At 40.6% G+C, this 20203-nt stretch overlaps 1 protein-coding gene across 3 annotated transcripts in view; it reads left to right on the top strand.

Annotated features, from left to right (window-relative positions):
- MYO3B (myosin IIIB) overlaps window positions 1-20203 on the top strand; it is a 512276-nt gene that overhangs the window by 10515 nt on the left and 481558 nt on the right. For all 3 annotated transcript variants that reach the window (XM_074399494.1, XM_074399493.1, XM_010352269.3), the window contains exons 2-3: window positions 13994-14177; window positions 14944-15078. In XM_074399494.1, the coding sequence (XP_074255595.1) occupies window positions 13994-14177; window positions 14944-15078 (319 nt within the window). The remainder of the gene's footprint in view (window positions 1-13993; window positions 14178-14943; window positions 15079-20203) is intronic.

Raw genomic sequence — 20203 nt, 5'->3', positions numbered from 1 at the left:
TTGAAGTTTTTTTTCTTCCATCATGACCTGCAAAACATAAATTGCATTGGAATTACCTGTTCTTTGAAGGTCTGGGATAATTTATTATTAACACCACCTGAGCCTGTGGCTTTTTGAGGGCTAGCTTTTTTTTTAAAAAAATATTCTGAATTTCTTCCATTATTATATGTCTACTTAAGTTTTCTGTTTCTTTTGGGTTTAATTTTGTTATTTATACTTAAGAAAACATTCATTTTATAATTATTTATAACTATAACAAGTAATATAATTTACTATTTTTGAGATTTTCAAAGTAGTTATAATTTTAAATTTTTATGCATCTATTTTCTATTTTTAATTTTGTATTTTTCTCTTTTTCTTGTTAAGTTTATTTATTTTATTGTTTTGTCCCCAGAGAACTACATCTTTAATTTTGTACTGTTTTTCTATTCATCAATTTCTGCTTTTATATTTTTTATACTTTCCTTATGCTTATTTTATTGATCTATTTCACCTTTTTGAATAGAATATTTTAGAAATGGATTTTTATTATCATTTGCTTGGTAAAATGTTTAATTCTATAAGGTTTTGTCTTGACCCAACCTTCTTAAGTTTTTTGCTTGGTAGTATCTTCAATATTGTTATTTTTATTTACTCTGTAATTTCAGTTTTGACTTTTTGCTTCACATCAAGATCTAAAAGAGTTTTAATATTTTCAGGTGGCTAGGTTTCTTCTATTTATTATTAATATTTAGTTCCGTACTGTGGTCAGGGAAGATTGTTCACATTTCATTTTCTTGGAGTGTATTGAGGCTTTACTTTGTGGTTTAATGTATTCTTTATTTTTAAAATTAAAATATCCCATTAGTGCTTGAAAATAAGTTTTATGTTAAATATTCACTTATTGATGTGCATCTAAGTTTCATCTTTTTATTGTATCACATATTTCTTATTTTGTTACCTTGTTCTGCCTTAGCTGACAGTGTTTTTTACTTTTACTGTGTTTTGTTGATTTCTTCTATAGGTTTATGCTTTTATGAATTTTGACACAGTGTTTTTGATACTGAAGGATTTATAACATAAGCTTATTATTGATTTAAACTTTGGCCATTCTAACAGTGCATAGAATAGTATCTGGTGCCTAGTAATTGTTCAATTACTATTGTTGAGTGCAAAGTAACCCTTTATGTTCTTTGATAGTTTTTAATTTACTCTTTTCTTATATTAATATTGTGACTCTTTTTGGCTTTGTTACCATTTAGCTCATTTATATTTGACTTCCTTTTTTTACTTTTAAAGTTTCTGAGTCATAGGTTCTTGAACAGCCTGTTTTAGATGTGTGTATCTACAGATTTGTTTTTTCTATGTTTTTACCTTATTAAAGAATCCTATGTTTATTGATAGAATAGATATTTACCTTACGTTTTCTGTTCTTAATGTCCCCTCACCACCTTCACTCATCCTCTTACTCCATAGATTGTCTTTTTGTTTGATGTTTGTATGTATGTTGATATGAGTAAGCGTGGTTTTCTTGTGGTAATGTCAAAGACTTATAGTTTATTTTCAGGTCTTTTAGAGATCTATTTGATAACTTTATAGTGGTTTTATCATCCATTTATCAATTTATCAATTATCTATTGCCTACTTACTGAAATTAATGAGATAAGTATCATATATTTTCTCCTTATTAATACTGTCTTTTTCCTTGGCAATTTAATTTTAAAGAGGATATTTAAATATCAATTTCTTAATTTAGCATCTAAAAAGTAAAGAAAAAGGAGGAAATGTCACCCTTATTTTTCTCTCTGTTTAGTTTGATTATTCATTTTTATTATTGAAATGTATAACATTTCCCTTTTGTAAACATACTTCACACTGTTGATTAGCTTTATTTCTAAGTATTAATGGGTTCATTTCTTCTTATCAGACTTTTTACTAGAGCTTCACATTTATCTCTTGGTTAGCTAGATTTTGGAATCAAGTGACTTTTTCAGGAAGTACTGAAGTTGTTGCATGTCTGAAAGTGTCTGTTGTTGTCTTTATACTTGAGCATAGTTTGGCTGAATATAAAAATATTTGCTCACACTTTTTTTTTCCACTTCTGAACTTTATGCATTCTGGGCATGGTGGCTCATGCCTATAATCTCATCACTTTGGGAGGCCAAGGTGAGAGGGTCATTTGAGTTCCACACCAGCCTGGGCTGTTAGGAAGACCCTGTCTTTACAAAAAATTAAAAAAAAAAATTAGCATGTGTGGTAGTGTGCACCTGTGGTCCCATCTACTCAGGAGGCCACAGTGGGAGGATTCCTTGAGCCTAGGAGGTTGAAGCTGCAGTGAGCTGTGATTGTGCTACTACACTCCAGCCTGGACAACAGAGCAAGACCTTGTCTCAAGTAAAAAAAAAACAACAACAAAAACAAAACAAAACAAAAAAAACTTTGTTTGTATACACGGTTTACATATTTTTCTGGTTTTGAGTGTTAATTGGAGAGAAAATTTGGTTTTGGTTTTGGGGATGTGTGTATACTATTGTATTAGTCAGGGTTCTCTAGAGGGACTGTGTATCCTATTGTATTAGTGTTCTCTAGAGAGACAGAACTAATAGGATAGATATACACATATATATGTGAAAGGGAGTTTATTAAGGAGAATTGACTCAAATGATCACAAGCTAAAGCCATCTGCAGGTTGAGGAGCAAGGAAGTCAGTGGTAAATCAGTCCAAGTCCCAAAACCTCAGAAGTAGAGAAGTCAACAGTGCAATCTTCAGTCTGTGGCCAAAGGTCTTAGAGCCCCTGGCAAGTCCAAGAATCCAAAAGCTGAAGAACTTGAAGTCTGATGTTTGAGGGCAGGAAGCATCTAGCATGGAAGGAAGAAGAAGTCTAGAAGACTAGAAGACTCAGCGAGTCTAGTCCTTTTGAGTTCTTCTGTTTGGTTTATCCTAGCTGCTCTGGCAGGTGATTATGTTGTTCTGCCTAGATTGTGGGTGGGTCTGCCTCTCCCAGGTCACTAACTCAAATGGTAATCTCCTTTGGCAACATCCTCACAGACACATCCAGTGATATGGACAGCAGACAGGGAAATACTGGGTAGAAGAGGGTGGTTCCCTGGCAAAGACCCCACACACAAGCATAGAAATCCATGGCCCTAATGGGAACAGGCATTATGTTTTCATGTCCAAAAGTTGCCTTTTGGACTGCCATACCCCGCTATCCTGTACCTGTATAAACCCCAAACCCCAGGATCCACAGAAGATGAGGACAAACAGAAGAACAGAAGAATAGTAGAATGGCACAGCAGAAAGAAGAAAAGGAGTTTCTGAACACCAAGAAAAATTCAGCTGGGGTGGTTGGAGAGGAGATCTGCTGCTGGACATCCGAGCTCCAGAGGAAGATCATCTTCCCACCCCATTCCGTTTCCAGCTCCCCATCCATCCTACTGAACGCCACCTCCACCACTCAGTAAAATCCCTGCATTTACCATCTTCAAGTCTGTGTGACCTGATTCTTCCTGAATGCTGGACAAGAACCTGGGTACCAAGAGAGCACTGAGCTAGTTAACACTTAAGCCATCTGCGGACCGCAAAGCTAAAGAATACATTGTAACACATGCTCACTTGGGCTTTGGGAGTCTTAGGTACCCACCCCTAGATGCTAATGTGGGTCCAGAGCTCCCAAGGCATTCACCCCAGATCCTGCACCTGACCATTTATGTGCTCCCCCTCCCATAATGGGTTTGAGGAGGTATGCAGCCAAACAGTCAATCCACACCCCTGTTGCATATCCTGTGAGAAGAGTCAGGGAACTCTCCTGTTTCACCAAGAACAATAATTTGCATCTTTTAATCCAAGCAAGTTGACACTTAATATTACCTATCACACACACACCTAAAAAATTCTTTCTCTACCTTGATGTTCAGTGATTTCATCAGGAAATATTTGTTTTTCTGAGAGTTGTTTATATCCTCAGATCTATGGGTTTCTGAGTGTTGGGGCAGTCAAAGTTGATGGATATCAGCTTTACTCTTCTCTTTGAAAAGTCATTGAATGTGCTGTGTTAGGGTTGTTCCACCTGATAGGAGGCAACTCCTACAGCATGGCTTTGGAAATGTTCCTCTTTTTAGAATAGAGCCTGATTATTTCTCCTACTTCCTTTTAAGAGCCTAGTATTGGTCAGGCATGGTGGCTCATGTCTGTAATCCCAGCATTTTGGGAAGCTGAGTCAGGAGAATCACTTTAACCCAGGAATTTGAGACTAGTGTGGGCAACATAGCAAGATGCTGTCTTTACCCACCACCCTACCAAAAAACATGAGCTGGATGTGGTGGCACGTGATTGTGGTCCCAGCTATTAATACTTTGGAGGCTGAGATAGGGTGATAGTTTGAGGCCAGGAGGTTGAGGCTACAGGTGGCGGTGATCACACCATTGCACTCCACCTCCATGACAGAGTGAGAACCTGTCTCAAAAAAAAAAAAAAAAAAAAAAAAAGAAAAACCTAGTGTTAAGTAATACATGTAAAAAGTTCTTAGTAAATTCTTATTGAATGTGTAAGTGAATGAACCTAGAATCATTTTCCTGCTGCTAACTCATCTTCTCTGTCCATTTTTCTCTAAATAGAGATGAAACTTTCTTTGCAAAAATTGTCAGTGAGAAAATTATGGCAGTGGGGGAGATTTGATCTAGCCAACCCCTCTAGTGCCTTTAGCCTTCAAGCTGCCTTCAGTTATTCCTGGGTTAGCTTTAGGAGACATTTAGTTTATAGCTTGAATGGTAATAACCATTCCCCCAAACTCAGCTGTCTTTGCAAAGCTAATGAGAGAGCACCAGGCTAGGAGAAGACAAGGAGCCCGAATTCTGCTAAGATGTAGACATACATGGTTGTCAGCCATTATTTCAGATGTCACAAGAGATGCAACTTCCCCAATTACTCCTGCAGATAACATCACTATTTTTGAACCTAGGGATTGGTCTTTTCCATGTTTTTTTTTTTTTTTTTTTTTTTTTTTAACATGTCTGACACCTAGCTCTACCTTGATGGCCAACTCCTTCTGTGGCCCCAACCAACAGCATCTCAGAGCAAGAGGACAGCTTCAACTCCCTGTGATTTCATCTCTGACCCAACCAATCAGAAGCAAGTGCCCACTGCCTCACCACTCCCACCCTTTCCTTCTAACTGCCTTTGTAAAACCCCTAACCTTGAAGCTTTCAAGGAGAATGATTTGAGTCATAACTCCATTTTTCACATGGTGTGGCCGGCCTCTTATCAGTTAAACTTTTACTGCAGTGCCATGAGTTGATTTTGTTTGTGTAGCAGGCAGGAAGAACCCATCATGCAGTCACAGGGAGTGTTGCTGAGATTTTTCAGTATTTTATTTCTTCACCATCTCCCAAATCCCATCACACTCTGGGAGAATAGAGAGAGAGAGTGAATTGCTTGAGCAATGATTCTTGGGATCTATTATCTCTCACTTTCACTGAATGCTACTCTTCAAAGATTATGGCCTGAAGTTAAATCCCTTCTTTTGTTTGATTACTGCTAGTATATTTTGTTTTATTTGCTGGATTTTAAGTTTCCATGGTAGTGTTGTTTATTCATTTGGTTTTAGGGAAAGGAGATACTTGACTTCACTTTGCCATCTCACCCCAGAAGTCATGAAAATTTTTGAAACAAATTTGGAACCTCCAGAGCAGAGCTCAGTTTCTTCTTCTTCCTTATATTTCTTGTGGAACCTAGTGTAGCTTAAATGTAAGTGACACTTATTATTTACTGAATGCATAAATAACATTTTATGGTAATATTGGCTACTTTATGATCTGTTATTGAAAGAAGGGTAGATGAGGTACAATAACCTTGAAAACAGTATCATTTCTGATTAATCTTAAGAGGTGTTGAGCAAAGCAGCAAGGAATGAGCAGTTAGATGTGGGAGAATCAGGCACACATGAGACTGAGTGTGTTTAGTGCTCACTGCAATCATGAAGAATCGAGCTAATCTATTGCTTTTGACCTAATGTGGGAAATAAGCCCAGAGGACCTCTGAAAAAATACAGGTGAATGATCAGAAATTTATCAGGAGCACCTTTCTCCTTTTTTTTTTTTTTTTTTTTTCCTTCTTCACTAAACACATCAGTTTTAAGGGCACCATGTGAAATTTCATTTTTGATTCCTTTTATTGCTAACCTCAAGGCCCACCTTAAACTATTTTTCATTTTCCCTTCAGGCCTTTCACTGGGTGCCTAAGGGCAGTCCACCCAGCTAGTTAATACGTACTTGTCTCTTCTTTTATGTGACTCTGTTTAGCCTTGGGCAGACATAGCTTCATGCCAGGGGGCAGTTTTTTTTTTTTTTTCAGGGACAAGATGAGAAAGATCACAGAGCTTTGTAGTGATGAGTAGTTTTGTTCATCTCAGTTTCTGCATGTTGATATTCTTTCTCTTTTCCTCCTTTAGGAGGAAGGAACAAGAGTTGGATGGGAAGAAGAAAGTCATTTGCATTCTTCTGACTATTGCTTTTCCTTGTACCATTCAGGAGTTCAGTAATTTTTTGAAACTACAACTCTGCATTTAGTGGCAGTTTGGGTTGGGACAGCAGCCATATTGTGGGACTGACTGTAACACAGTCAGTAAGCAAGAGGTGGATTGGGAAGGTGAATTTCTAACAATATGAGTGTGTTTTAAATTTATTCCTTTTCACTTAAGTTATCTAACATAGAGCGAGGATTAAGAAGAATGAATACGAGACAAATGCCTGGTTGTTTTTTGTTGGTCTTACGTTAGTGGTTTACTGTTTCTTACACAAGTAAAGTGCTCGCCCACATAGACTTTGTGACTTTTTAGAGTAGTCTCAGGGTGATGGTGGGGAAATGCTTCAGGGAGAGGGGATTCACCATGTGTATGAATACCAGAATATACACTGTTACACATTAACTACACATATTTTTTTAAAAACTTTCTTATGGAAATGGAAAAACATACAAAAGTATACAGAATATAATCAGGCAATCCTATATACTCAGCTTCAATAATTATCCTCCCATGATCAACATTGTTTCATATGTGCCCATTGTTATTTTCTTCTTTTCTATGTTATTCCAGACATAGCATTTCACTATGTATTGCTAAAAGGTGAAGACACTTTTATTTTATTTTTTTTTTTATTGAATTTATTTATCTAGAGAAGGAATCTTGCACTGTTGCCTGGGCTGGAGTGCAATGAAGCCATTTCAGTTGACTGCAACATCTGCCTCCAGGGTTCATGCGATTCTTCTGCCTCAGCCTGCCAAGTAGCTAGGATTACAGGCGCATACCACCACACCAGGCTAATTTTTTGTGTTTTTAGTAGAGACGGGGTTTCACGATATTGGCCAGACTGGTCTCAAACTTCTGACCTCGTGATCCACCTGCCTCGGCCTCCCAAAGTGCTGGGATGACAGGCATGAGCAACTGTGCCCAACTCAAGGACACTTTTAAAAAACATAACCACAGGCCGGGCGCGGTGGCTCAAGCCTGTCATCCCAGCACTTTGGGAGGCTGAGGCGGGTGGATCACGAGGTCGAGAGATCGAGACCATCCTGGTCAACATGGTGAAACCCCGTCTCTACTAAAAATACAAAAAATTAGCTGGGCATGGTGGCGTGTGCCTGTAATCCCAGCTACTCAGGAGGCTGAGGCAGGAGAATTGCCTGTACCCGGGAGGCTGAGGTTGCGGTGAGCCGAGATCGCGCCATTGCACTCCAGCCTGGGTAACAAGAGCGAAACTCCGTCTCAAAAAAAAAAAAAAACAAACATAACCACAAATACAGTTATTGAGATGAAAGGTCAAGTTCCCTCGACCCTTTCACAGGTGGGAACTGAAGTTTACTGGCTCTGGGACCAACTAGCCACTTCGGCACTGGCAGAAACAAACTTCACTCACTGGAACCCACTGGGCTCAGCTCCTCATGGGAAGGAGCATGCAGGCAGGTGGATGCCTGGGTCAGGGTAAGTACTTTTGCATTCCAGCTCCATGGCAGTGTTTAGAGGTGTGTTACAATTAATGCTCTTTTAGCTTTGCGGCCCATGGACAGCCTAAGTGTACAGTCAATGTGACAGCCTTTTTGGGTTCAGTGAAGAGTCAACGTGATAGCCTTTTTGGGTTCCTGTACCCAGTGCATCCTGAATTCTTGTCCAGAGTCCAGGAAGAATCAGGTCACACAAAAGTTTTGAAAGGTGTTGAATGTGGAGGATTTTATTAAGAGGTAGAAGTGGCTTTCGGCAGAAGTGGAGCTGGAAAGGGGATGTAGCAGGTGATCTTTCCCTGAAGCCCAGCCCCCTGCAGCTGAGCTCCTCTCCATAGTCATGCAATCTGAAGCTAAGCCACGTCTATCCGTAGTGTCCAATGTTCAGCTGCTGCTTTGCCAGCTGAGGTCTAGAGTTTATTTGGGCACAGGATAGGAGGAGTGAGGTGGGACAAAAAGGCAACACTTGGGCAGGAAAACAGGGATAACTGTTCTCATTTAGGGTCCTGGTTTCCACACCTAAGGGTGGGGCCTTTGACATGGAGCCATCTTCTTCTACCTAGTATTTCCCTACCTCCTGTCTGTATCATTATCACAACTGAAACATAATTAACAATACTTTCTTGATATCAGATAACTAGTCAGTGTTCTAAATCTCATAAGTGTTACAATTTTTAACTTGATGGTGTGAATCCATGCTTTATTTCACACTTGGTATGTATTTTAAGCTTCTTTCAATTCTAAGGTTACACTTTTCAATTTATTTATTTTTATTTGTAATTTATTTGCTGAAGAAATTGGGTCATTGGTCTTGGAGAGTTTCTTACAGTGTGTTTTTTGCTTATTGACCTCATGGTGTTTAACATGTTGCCCTGTCCTTTGTTTTTCCTGTAAATTGGCCATCTAAAAGCCTGATCAGATTCAGGTTTAATTTTTTTGGCAACTCTCTTTCTTAGGTGTTCTTTTTTTTTTTTTTTTTTTTTTTGAGATGGAGTTTCGCTCTTGTTACCCAGGCTGGAGTGCAATGGCGCGATCTCGGCTCATCGCAACCTCAGCCTCCTGGGTTCAGGCAATTCTTCTGCCTCAGCCTCCCGAGTAGCTGGGATTATAGGCACGAGCCACCATGCCCAGCTAATTTTTTGCACTTTTAGTAGAGACGGGGTTTCACCATGTTAACCAGGATGGTCTCGATCTCTTGACCTGGTGATCCACCCGCCTTGGCCTCCCAAAGTGCTGGGATTACAGGCGTGAGCCACTGCGCCCGGCCAGCTGTTCTTGCATGAGGAAGCATAATGTTCGATGTTCTGTCTTTTTTTGCGAATGCTAGAAATCTAGAGTGAAAATCTCCATGGTGTAATGTTTGACAAAACTGAACCACAGAATATTTCATGGCTTATTTTTTTTTTAAGTACGTCTTCTGCTGATAATTGAAACCAAACTCCTATAGAAGTCTGTAGACATTCAATTCTAGTAAGATAAAGCAGTGCGTGGGGCATGACTTTACAGCCATATGTGAAACTACTCATTACAGTGTGATGTTTAAATGTGGGCAAGTCACCACTCTCTTGGGGTGGGAATGGGGGTGGATTTGGAGCTCAGCTGTTTTCTGGTGGTGCAAGACCAGCCGCTTTGTTGTTAATCACAAACAGAGGTCATGTTAAGTGCATTTGTTCTTGTCAAGAGCCATAAAGAGATACAGCCTCTGCCCTTTAGTTTGCTTCCTAAAAAGAAAGAACAATAAAGGCAAGCAAATGACAATTGTTTTTAGCTTCTAAGTTACCACAAGGATAAAGTATTCTACTAAATTATATATTAGGCCGGGTATGGTGGCTCATGCCTGTAACCCCAGCACTTTGGGAGGCCAAGGTGGGTGGATCACCTGAGGTCAAGAGTTCAAGACCAGCCTGGCCAACATGGTGAAAACCCATCACTACTAAAAATACAAAAATTAGCTGGGCGTGGTGGTGCCCTCCTGTAGTCGCAGCTACTGGGGAGGCTGAGTTAGGAGAATTGCTGGAACTCAGGAGGTGGAGATTGCAGTGAGCTGAGATTGCTCAGCTGCACTCCAGCCCGGGCAACAGAGTAAGACTCTCAAAAAAAAAAAAAAAAAATTATCGTCTACCTACCTATCTACCTATCATCTGATAGTGGCCTAAGTAATGAGAAGTTTGGGTATTTCCTAGATATTTGGCGATGTGTGATTAAAGATAGGCGAACACTAACCAGGAATATCTTTCCTAGGTGATATCTCCTTTGCCCTGCTAATAACTTGGCACTCCTGGTAGTGGAAGGGTTTGGATGACACAGGAATATGGGGGACATCAGAATCTTGCTCTGAGAGAGTAGGCACTTTGATGAGAAATCCATTTGTGGCACTGACTTCCGAGTACTACCACATGCAATGACAAAGAGTGTTGATTAGATCTTTATTTTAGGACAGCTGCACACACAGACACTTCTAGGCCAGTAGGACTTCTGATTGGTTTGCAGACTACATGAGCCTCCCCCACAGACAGGTGCCCTTGTCCGCTTCTGCCTAGGTAGACCTAGTCCTTCTATTTGTCTTTCAGTGAATACAGAACCTGTAACCTGAGTAACCTGAATTTTCTAGTCTCCTGAGATCACGGTTTTCTTCATGTCTAAATAAATGCCTGAAGCCCCCATTTTCGGGGACTGTAAGAGGACCAAGTGCCTCTTCAGGGACTTCAAGGGTCCCCCAGCATTCTGAGGTTCCAGGTATTGTCCCTCTCACTCCAAACTTCTGCTAAACCTTTCTTGGGTCAACCCTGACTACTTCCATGATGCCCCAGCTCTGCCATGCCCCAAACACAGACATAGGCAGAAGTTCAGTCTACCCTCAAGATTAATATATTGGCCAGGAGCAGCTTTTTGGCTGTCAAAGGGGCTGCTCCAGCTGCCTCCCAAGACCATATTATCACCACTTTATAGGGCTGTATAAGCAGCTACTGTTTGCGATGACTGTTTAATTGATCCTCAGAGAGTTTACAGAGTCAAGTATTGATTTTAAAGACAGAAGCCAGGCAATGCTGTTATGCAGTGCACCTGCTCTGTTGTACCTTTAGTTAACCTTGTCTGTGCATGCCCAGAGAGTATGTGATGGACATGGGGGCAGAACCTGATTGGTGTGCCTTCTGCTCACCCATCATTGGTGCCCTCTGTAGCTGGACCCTCTGAGTGAGTTTTTCTCATTTAGAGGGAGCAGAGATTGCTGTTCAGTGCGTCTGTGGGGCACTTAGCTTCCAGGTGTTTGGTCTTCCCTCTGTCTGTGCCTTTATCTGCTCTTCTTATAAGGACCAGTTGTATTGGATTAGGGCCTCTCCATATGATCTCATTTTACCTTAATACCGTTTTAAAGGCTAAGTCTCCAAATATGGTCACATTCTGATATACTAGGGGGTTAGAACTTCAACATACGAATTTGGAGAGGGGACGTAATTCAGCCCATAACAGGGGTGTGAGGTGGGGGTGGGGGTGGGGGTGCTTAATTGATGGTTTTCTTATGTCCAAATTGTCCCAGTTTGCCCTGTTCTGAGAGGTTTAGCAAGATGGTTCAGTTCTAAAACAGAAGCAGCTTGAGGCAAACCAGGATGGTTGATCACCCTGTCAGGGTTCCATGGAGGGCACAGGGCCAGTGCTTTGTTTCCCAGCCCACCTTAGCCAGAACTGCACCACTTCTCTCTGCTTATATGTCTGCATGCTAACGAGATCAATTTAGCAAAGGAGTTTTGATTCAGTGGCCTCCAAGGTCCTCTCCTGCTGCCACATTCTGCGTTTTAATTTCTTTGAACACAATGGAATTCGGTAGCTGGATTCAGACTAATTCAGCCATGTGTCTGAAACTAACAACCGACTGGAGAAAAACTCATTTAGTTAGTGGTTAAAAGTGACATAAAACAAAAAGGGGAAGTGTTTGTTAAGTCTCACCCACTCTGAGGCAGATCTTGTTGCTGTGTTGTCTGTGATGACAGATGATACTTGCTGGGCTCCCATTATGCTTTTTAGATTCTGTTATCCTAATAGCTGCTCTCTGAAGTAGCTAGCAGCAGCTGTCCCATGATCCAGGTAGAGAAACTGAGGCTTACAAAGCTGAGTAACCAGCCCAAATCTCACACTGGCCAGGGCAGGGCCCCCAGGCTTTTGCAGGCACTTTGGCTTGAGCACTATTGTGTTCTGGTGCTAAGGCCAGATGCAGGTGCCCCTGCTGACGGGGAACAGGGGCCACATTGTAAGTGTAAGGTATTGACATTTAGGCTGATGGAGTCTCATTTTGGTGCTTTCCTCAGTCTGTCTGGCCTTGACCAGCAAGCATCCCCAGCTGGTCCTACTTTTTGCTCTTACAAAAGCCAGGCTTGGCACAGTGTTCTCAGGTCGTCAAGAGGTGTTGGGGATCTCGCAGTAAAGCACACTGAATCATACCATGACCGAGTTATTCCTTTGCTAATTAATTCTCTTTCAGGTCTTCTGATTATATCAAGGGAAAAGTTTTTGCCAGCATTTCATTCCTCTCCATCACTAAATGATCTCTCCCCTTTTAAGAAAAAGAGTAACCTTAGGCTGGAGCCCCGGGGCAGCAGTATCTGGCTGGACTTGAATAATTCTTTAGTGTTTTTAATCCTCTTTTTGCAGTTAATTTTGATATCTGATAAATGATACTGGTTTTACGTTTAGGATAATACTATAAAGTGCCTTTAAAAGACATTTATTTAAGTGAAAAAGCAAATAATTTAGAAGTATTTAGTAACGAATAGCATATACAGATATGGCAAAAATGTGAAGCATGTGGTGAAAAAGATTGACTTTATAAAACACTGGGTAGGAGGAAGGGTTGCAGTTCCTGAGAATCTTGGGACCAGCACGTGAAAGGCAGGAGTCGTCTGACCAGCTGAGAATCACTGCCTGAGCCCATAGTGGGCTTGCCTGGGCCCTTAAGGTCCTGTACTGGTTGTAGCCCCTTTGTTGTTGTTTTTGTGTTTTGATTGTAATGGTGTTCAGTATTTTTGAAATACTGTCATCAGGGTAAAGAAAAAAAAAGTGAATTTTTGTGCCTGGTCAAAAGGCTTTGCTTTAGGAGAATTCAGTGTAGAAAATAACTAGAATTAGAAGTGCGAATTGGAATGCTCGGCATGAGTCAGAAGTGCTCACCCTGTGGGGAGTGGATATGGTCGCTCTTGTTTTTGGAGCCTGGGGTTTGGAAGCAGACCAGAGTTGGGACCTCTCACCCAGTCTGAGAGCAATTGAACTTGGAGAGGCTTTTTCATGGAATCAGTTTTCGGTGACTTTGCCTGCCAAGCTTGCTGTTCATATTTAAACCCAAAGATCTGTGTCCTTATTAAATAGAGTACTGCTAATTAAGGCAAAGTGAGTTTGCTGCTCCTGGTTAACCCCTCAGTGTGATTCCCACACTAGGTATTACTGTATGGATAAGGTCTGAGTGTAGCTGTTTGTAGGCCCCGAGACCTTTACAGCAATAGGTGTTTTACATTGATTGGTATTTGGTACATGTACCAAATCTCCTTCTCAGCAGCCCAGACTTTGTACACAGATGTTGGGGATTAGCTTCCTGTGGCTATCAGGGAGCCCTCCTTGAGGTTACCACAATCTAGGGACAAAGGTTTTAGACTTAACAGTTTTCAGCCACTTTCCCTGGCAACAGCCACCATACAGCAGCCTATCATGACAACTGTCCAATTATGACCAGAACGTCCTCTTCGGCCGTTTTAATGTCTCCTGCAGTGTGTATATCACTTCCATTTTTAGAATCACGTTTTCAGGATGTCTCAGAGCCATGTTACTCCTCCACTCTATCTTCTATTACCATTTCTTAAGGAAGGTTCAAGTTCTTTTTTTAAAAAAATTTATTTCAAATAGAGGAAGAAAATAAAAAGTAACACAAGGTTGCTGGTTAATAAATAAAAATCTTTTTTTTTTTTTTTTTCAAGAGTCCACTGCCCCCAGTTCTGTGATCTGTTGCACATAACAAATTTTTCTCCCTACCAGGAAACATCTATATGGATTATTTCACTATAATCCTATGATGCTTGGACTTGAATCACTTCCAGATCCCACGGACACCTGGGAAATTATAGAGACCATTGGTAAAGGCACCTACGGCAAGGTCTACAAGGTAACTAACAAGAGAGATGGGAGCCTGGCTGCAGTGAAAATTCTGGATCCAATCAGTGTAAGTAACAGTTGTAAATTGTAACCAAAATTTGGTGTTCATGCACAAGGAGTTTTCAACTTCTTTTCATATACTTTTAGGCTTAATTTTAGGCTTAATTTTCATGAAACCTGGCATGAAATCTCAAAATGGGTCATGATTTGTCAGCTTTAGTGAATGAAGTGACTCCAGTTGGAGTTAAAACTTCCCTTGACTTTCGTTTCTTATCCATTTTCCTGTTGTTTTGGTTTGGGACCACAGAGATCTTCAGAAGTTATTCTCTTGGAAAGAGTAATATATCTTACTACTTGGTCTTTCTGTAAGTTACTAAGTGACCCAGATTTGTGATACTCAATCATCTTAGGCTGACATCTTATTTTAGAGCACTGAGGTTATGCTGTATGCTGTTTTTGCACAGTGAGGTTTTACATGTCCTATCCTGTGTTTGGTCCCTTCAAGCAACTTCACCTTGACTGCTTTGAAAATTCAGACACTTTTCAATAAAAAAGATATTTGCTATAGTATTATTAAAGAAAAAAAGAACATCATAAACATTGATGTAATATGCAATAATAGAAGGTGTAGATTGTAATAATAGAATGTAATAATGTACTAATAAAAGGTGTAGATTGATGTCTGAATATCTATTGTTAGGTATTTTGAAGATATAATGACATTAAAAATACACAGTAAATACGTTTTATTAAATATTTGAGCATGATGTCATATCTGTACCCTTCCTTACTTATTAGGGTTAATCCAGCTTGCATTTTTCTACCCTGTTTAGGATATGGATGAAGAAATTGAAGCAGAATACAACATTTTGCAGTTCCTTCCTAATCATCCCAATGTTGTCAAGTTTTATGGGATGTTTTACAAAGCAGATCACTGTGTAGGGGGACAGCTGTGGCTGGTCCTGGAGGTAAGAGGCTCCCACTGGGTAACCAGTGATTTGAACATAGTGCCAGGGGCCGACAGATGCCTTATTACCTAGAGGATGTTTTAAGGCACACATTTGAAGTGTAGGTCCCCCGTGCATATCACAGGTACCTCACCAGGTGTGATATTCTCCCCCACAGTTCTTATAGGTAGGCCATATGCTAAAAATATTCTTGTTTCTCTGCTTCAGAGGTTTAATAATCATTTATTCTAGTACAGGGTGAATATAAGAATAAAACTGAAAAAATTAATTTTCTTCCTTAATTGTAAACATGTCTGAATTGATTGCAACTCATTTTCAAAAATTGTTAACCCAAGGTTTACTTGGCTTACCAAACTTGGATTTGCCCATTCATGTTCATCAGTCCTCATTTTAGATTGAGTTTCCTGAAAACTGATTCTGAGAATTGTGTGTGGAAAGGTTGTTGGAGAGTTCTTCCCAGAGATAAGCCCAGAAAAAAGTGAGGAAGCCAGGGTCAGGCAAGGGAGACACTGAACAGCAATATGATTATGACAGAGGGTTAAGCTTGTCCTCTGGGAAATGGAGAGCTGGGAAGTTTTTGGAATGCTGTCCTGAATTGTATCTCCACATCAGCCAGTCATCGGCTGCATGTCACCCTTGGGAAGGAGCATAACTGTGGGAGTCTGTTCTCTGAAGTGGAGGCAAACTCAGGTGAGGAGTGCAGCTGAGGGCTGGGAGCTGTTGATATTTCTAGCAGCTTCCACTCTGAAGAGGGAATCTGAAGGGAACATCACTGTGTCCACTACAGTCCTGCTTTTTTTTTTTTTTCTCCAACAGACCTTCCATACACAATTCTCAGAGTCAGTTTTCAATTATGAATGGGAATGAATGTGTGCATCTGGAGGCAAAAGGGTCAATTCCCCACAGATACAATTCCCTATGAGACTAAAATGACAAGGAAAATAATGACAATATATGAATTAATATATTAGGACAGGTCTATTGCTGCATTCTTACTAGGCCTAGTGAGTGTTTTGTTCTGGGCTCTGACCCTCTGAACCAGCTCATGCCTCCATGCCTGAGGTCATATAGTTGACCCAGCAATATGTGGACACAAGTGGAAGCCCTAAGAAAGAAGCACCAGGAGAGAAACCAGCCCTCACTTCACTGCCTGGTACCTCTTATCCACATGTTTCTGGCTTTGGGAGGGCCTGAGCCTGGAACACTACGTACTGGCTGCCATGGCAACTGTGTTTGGGGAATTCAGTTGTTATATTCAAATGGGATAATCTGCAGGGAAACTGGTTTGAATTTATTTCTGTCACATCAGTTGCCTTCCTCAGAATATAAAGATGTAAGGGATTTTGGTTTTCTAATTATCTTTTTTTCCTTTAGTTGACTGGTTAAGTCATATAACACACTTCTTTGGGGTTTTATTAACTCCCCAACCCCCACCCCAAGAATGTTAGGATTTTATCCTGCCAATGAAGCTCTTTAAAAATGCTATTTGGAAATGGCAAAGTACTGTTTCTGGGGTCTCTGATTATATTTGTCTTCAGCTCTGTAAGATCTCTGTGTTTCAGACCTCATTGTAACTTAGTAATAGAAGTACAGTGACCAAGGAACCTTAGTTTCTGCTCATTTTTAACTCCTGACTAAAAAAGACTCTGCATCAGATGTAGAGAACTGAAACTTCCAGGAATTTTCGAGGGCCCAAAAAGGAGCCTTCCCTCCATGCAACCAGGCAGGCAGGTGGACTGCTCATACCTGAGGCCACCTGGTAAATGCATGTCTTTCCTGATGAGAGTGACCATCAGGCATGGTACCTCAGGTATGGCCAAAGCAGCCAGGAAGGTTGCACATGGCCTTGAAAGATGAGAAGGAGCCCAGAACTATGAGCTGAGCCTCGTGCAGATGCTCCCTTGCCAACTGTCTCTAGCTTTTTCAGAGTGACCACAGGTAGATAATGCGGCTTCCCTGAGACACTGAATTATTCATACTTCTGCAGTACGATATGCTGTCATTTATGACTTTTGCTGGTTGTTTTGGTCCATGCCAAAGTTGGTGATATGAGATGCTGGGTGTCCTCAGTCATTTCTGTCCCAGGATTGATAGTCTAAACCAGGCTGCTGGATGGTCATGTACAGTCAGTGTCTCCAATAGTCTTGAGAAGCATGGGAATTCCTAGACTACTAATACTGGCAGAAGCCTCTCTGTTCAGTCCCCTAGCCTTCAGATGGGGGACAGAGGCCCAGAGAGGTGGGTAACATGCCGATGTTCACATAATTGGTTGCATGGCAGAACTGGAAGGAAAAGCACATTTCAGCATGTTTTCTTTCATCATGTGCAGCTGCTCCCGTGATGCTATCCATTGGGTCACGGAAACACAGATGTGAAGTCTCTAGCTGGGATCGCAGCACTTCGTGACCACACACACACACACACACACACACACACAGAGCTGGATGACAACAGTCCACATAGTACCCTATTTTGCTCCCTCTGCAGCTTTAAAGGCATGCTTTACGGGACTCACACACAAAAAAATTATGATCTGTTTAATATTGTTCTCCTCATCTTGTATATTAAGATTTAATTTATGTTGCCTTTGCTCTTTATTTGCCTGACTCGAAGAAAGGACCAGTGAAAAGCTATTCCACAGAGCAATTCTAGAGGATAGAAAAACGTTGTTAATAATCCCCTTAAATCACCACAACTCTGAAAACAAAAGCAAATAAAAATGTCATTTTCTGAAATTCATTACTAATTGTTAGTAGAAAGCAAACAAACTCTCCCTTTCATGATAGACACCTACTATATTGGAAAGGCATGGAGAGAAAACGTGCATACATAATAGTGTTTTGGAAAATCTGAATGCATTTTAAGTGAATATTAAATTTTTAAAGTGTAAGTCCTATTGTCTTTCACCTAAATGACATACATATGATAAGAAATTAGACTTTTAAGAAAAACACAATACTCAGAAAAAATACCTAACGTGGTAGCTAAGGTATAAACTATATATTCTTTTTCCTTTTAGTGTAAAACCTTTGGCAAGTAGAAACTGAATTTCAGCATGAATCAAGTGTTCTACTTAAAAGAAATGATTTAGAATGCTGGTAAATGAAGCTGGAAAGTAAAACAAATAAACATCTTTGTTCTTTAAACCATGTATAAGATTAGTTTTACATCTTTTTTTTTTCCTTTCAGAGAGCTAGATATAAGTTCAGTATCTAATATACAGAGCCAAAGCAAAAGGGGTCTAGGGAGAGAGGGAGGGAGGGAGGGAAGAGGAAGAAGAGGGAGAGAGAGCAACCTTTGTCCAGGTTTTGCTTTTATCCAAGGCCCCAGAAATCTGAAAACTGAATATCACTGGAAGTGTGATACATGGAACCACTTCCACCTGTTGATACCGTGGTGTGAAGTATCATGGTATGAAGTATTTGTTAACCGTAAGTATCAGGTTAACAAATCAGGATTGTAGTCAGACTCTGATGGACTCAAACGTAGGACTGGTGGATTTTGATTGGCCAGAAGTGGTTAGAAAGCACTGAAACATTGAACACTGACTCGGACAGCGGGTTCTAGAGTCAGAGACATTGGAATGCTGGAAGCCAGGATGAAGGCACAGAAAACTTGAGACTAGAGAAGGGAAGGACTTTGAAATGGAACAGCACCACATCCTACATACATATACTATATGTGCTCAGCGAAAGAGAGGGAGTTAAGAGGCTGAGGCATGGGAGTGATTCTGCCCACTCTTGGCTCTTTTAATAAGGATGTGCCCTGGAGAGAGACTGAGATGGGAGGTGAGTCTCAAGGTCCACTTCCCTCTTGTTGTATAAGCATCTCTCTACTCCGATAGAAGCTCTAGGGTTTTAAGTAACATAGTTTCCGTTGGTCTTTTGGCAAGCCAGTGACTTCAGCTGGCTTTCAGTACAATAAACATGATTTGTCCAAAACAGGAGGAAAAAATGTGCTGTTAGGGAGTTGCTGAGAGGTGGACAGTGGCTCACATGATCCCTCCTAAAGGATTTTCTAGAGTAACTTTAACTATGTTTGACTTTTCCTTTATGTTATCTGTAGAACCCAATATCCTCAAAAGACAGTCTACTGAATAAAGGCACCAAAAAGAAATTCCTCTTAATTCTGCAAACTGACTAGGTCAACGCAACATGCTGGTGCAGAATCCACTTGAGTGTTGGAGCCCAGGTCTGCTGATTGTGTTGCATGGGCCATTCTTTAATAACGTGGAAGAAAGTTGATGGCTTATTGAGGAAGGAACATTTTATTGCTTGAATTATGACTGTCTTAGCAAACGCACATACTGTGATTGAATCAATATTCAACGATGTTTTGGAAAATAGATGTGGAATGTAAATGACTTTTCTATTTTTCTTGGTTTGGAGCAAAATGCTCATTAAATTCTAGATGCATTCAGCTGCCACATTTCCTGAATGCTGAGGGCATAGGGAGGAACTGCAGGGATGGAAACACACCTCCGTATTTGAATCTGGTGGCTGGCAGAGTGGGCGGCAATAAAGGGCTGATGTGCCAACCTTCTGGGTTGGGGTGGGAGGCTGGGTTGCCTTCTTACAATTCTAAGGGGATTATTTTATTTGATCCATTTAAAGATAGTTCTTCACGGTGCTTTAAAAATGTTCAACCCATTTCACTGAACATTTATTCTGATTAGACAATTGTCAGTATACACCTGCTTTCTTTTTTTATATTCAAGTGCCCAGAGTCTTGGCTGCCCTTGCAAACTTTGTTGTGGGGCTTATCAACTTCACAGGACAGCTTCTTTTAAAGGTGTCCTGAACAGTTTAATTACTTGTTTCTGTGAGTTCTGGGAAGTCAGACAGCTCTTATACTCTGACATTTTGTGAACAAAAAGCACCGGCTGAGTGAGATTCCTTTGTTGTTTTTAAATCCATAGCTGAGTTTTGATCCTGCTGACAAATAGCTACTCTTAATCCCTTCAGAGGTTCTAGAGTTACAAATAAAGTTTCTAAGTTGGCTACCTACATAAAATATTGCTGAAGAGGCCTTTGTTGCAAAAATGGCCACACTTAAAGTAGGGCAGAGAGAGAGACCAAAATGAGGTGTCAGGGGAAAATTCCAGGGTTGCGTTTGCTTGGATCAT

Source organism: Saimiri boliviensis, chromosome 5 (genome assembly GCF_048565385.1).
Source record: "Saimiri boliviensis isolate mSaiBol1 chromosome 5, mSaiBol1.pri, whole genome shotgun sequence".
NCBI lineage: Eukaryota > Metazoa > Chordata > Mammalia > Primates > Cebidae > Saimiri > Saimiri boliviensis.
This window is presented reverse-complemented; position numbering and strand designations above follow the sequence as displayed.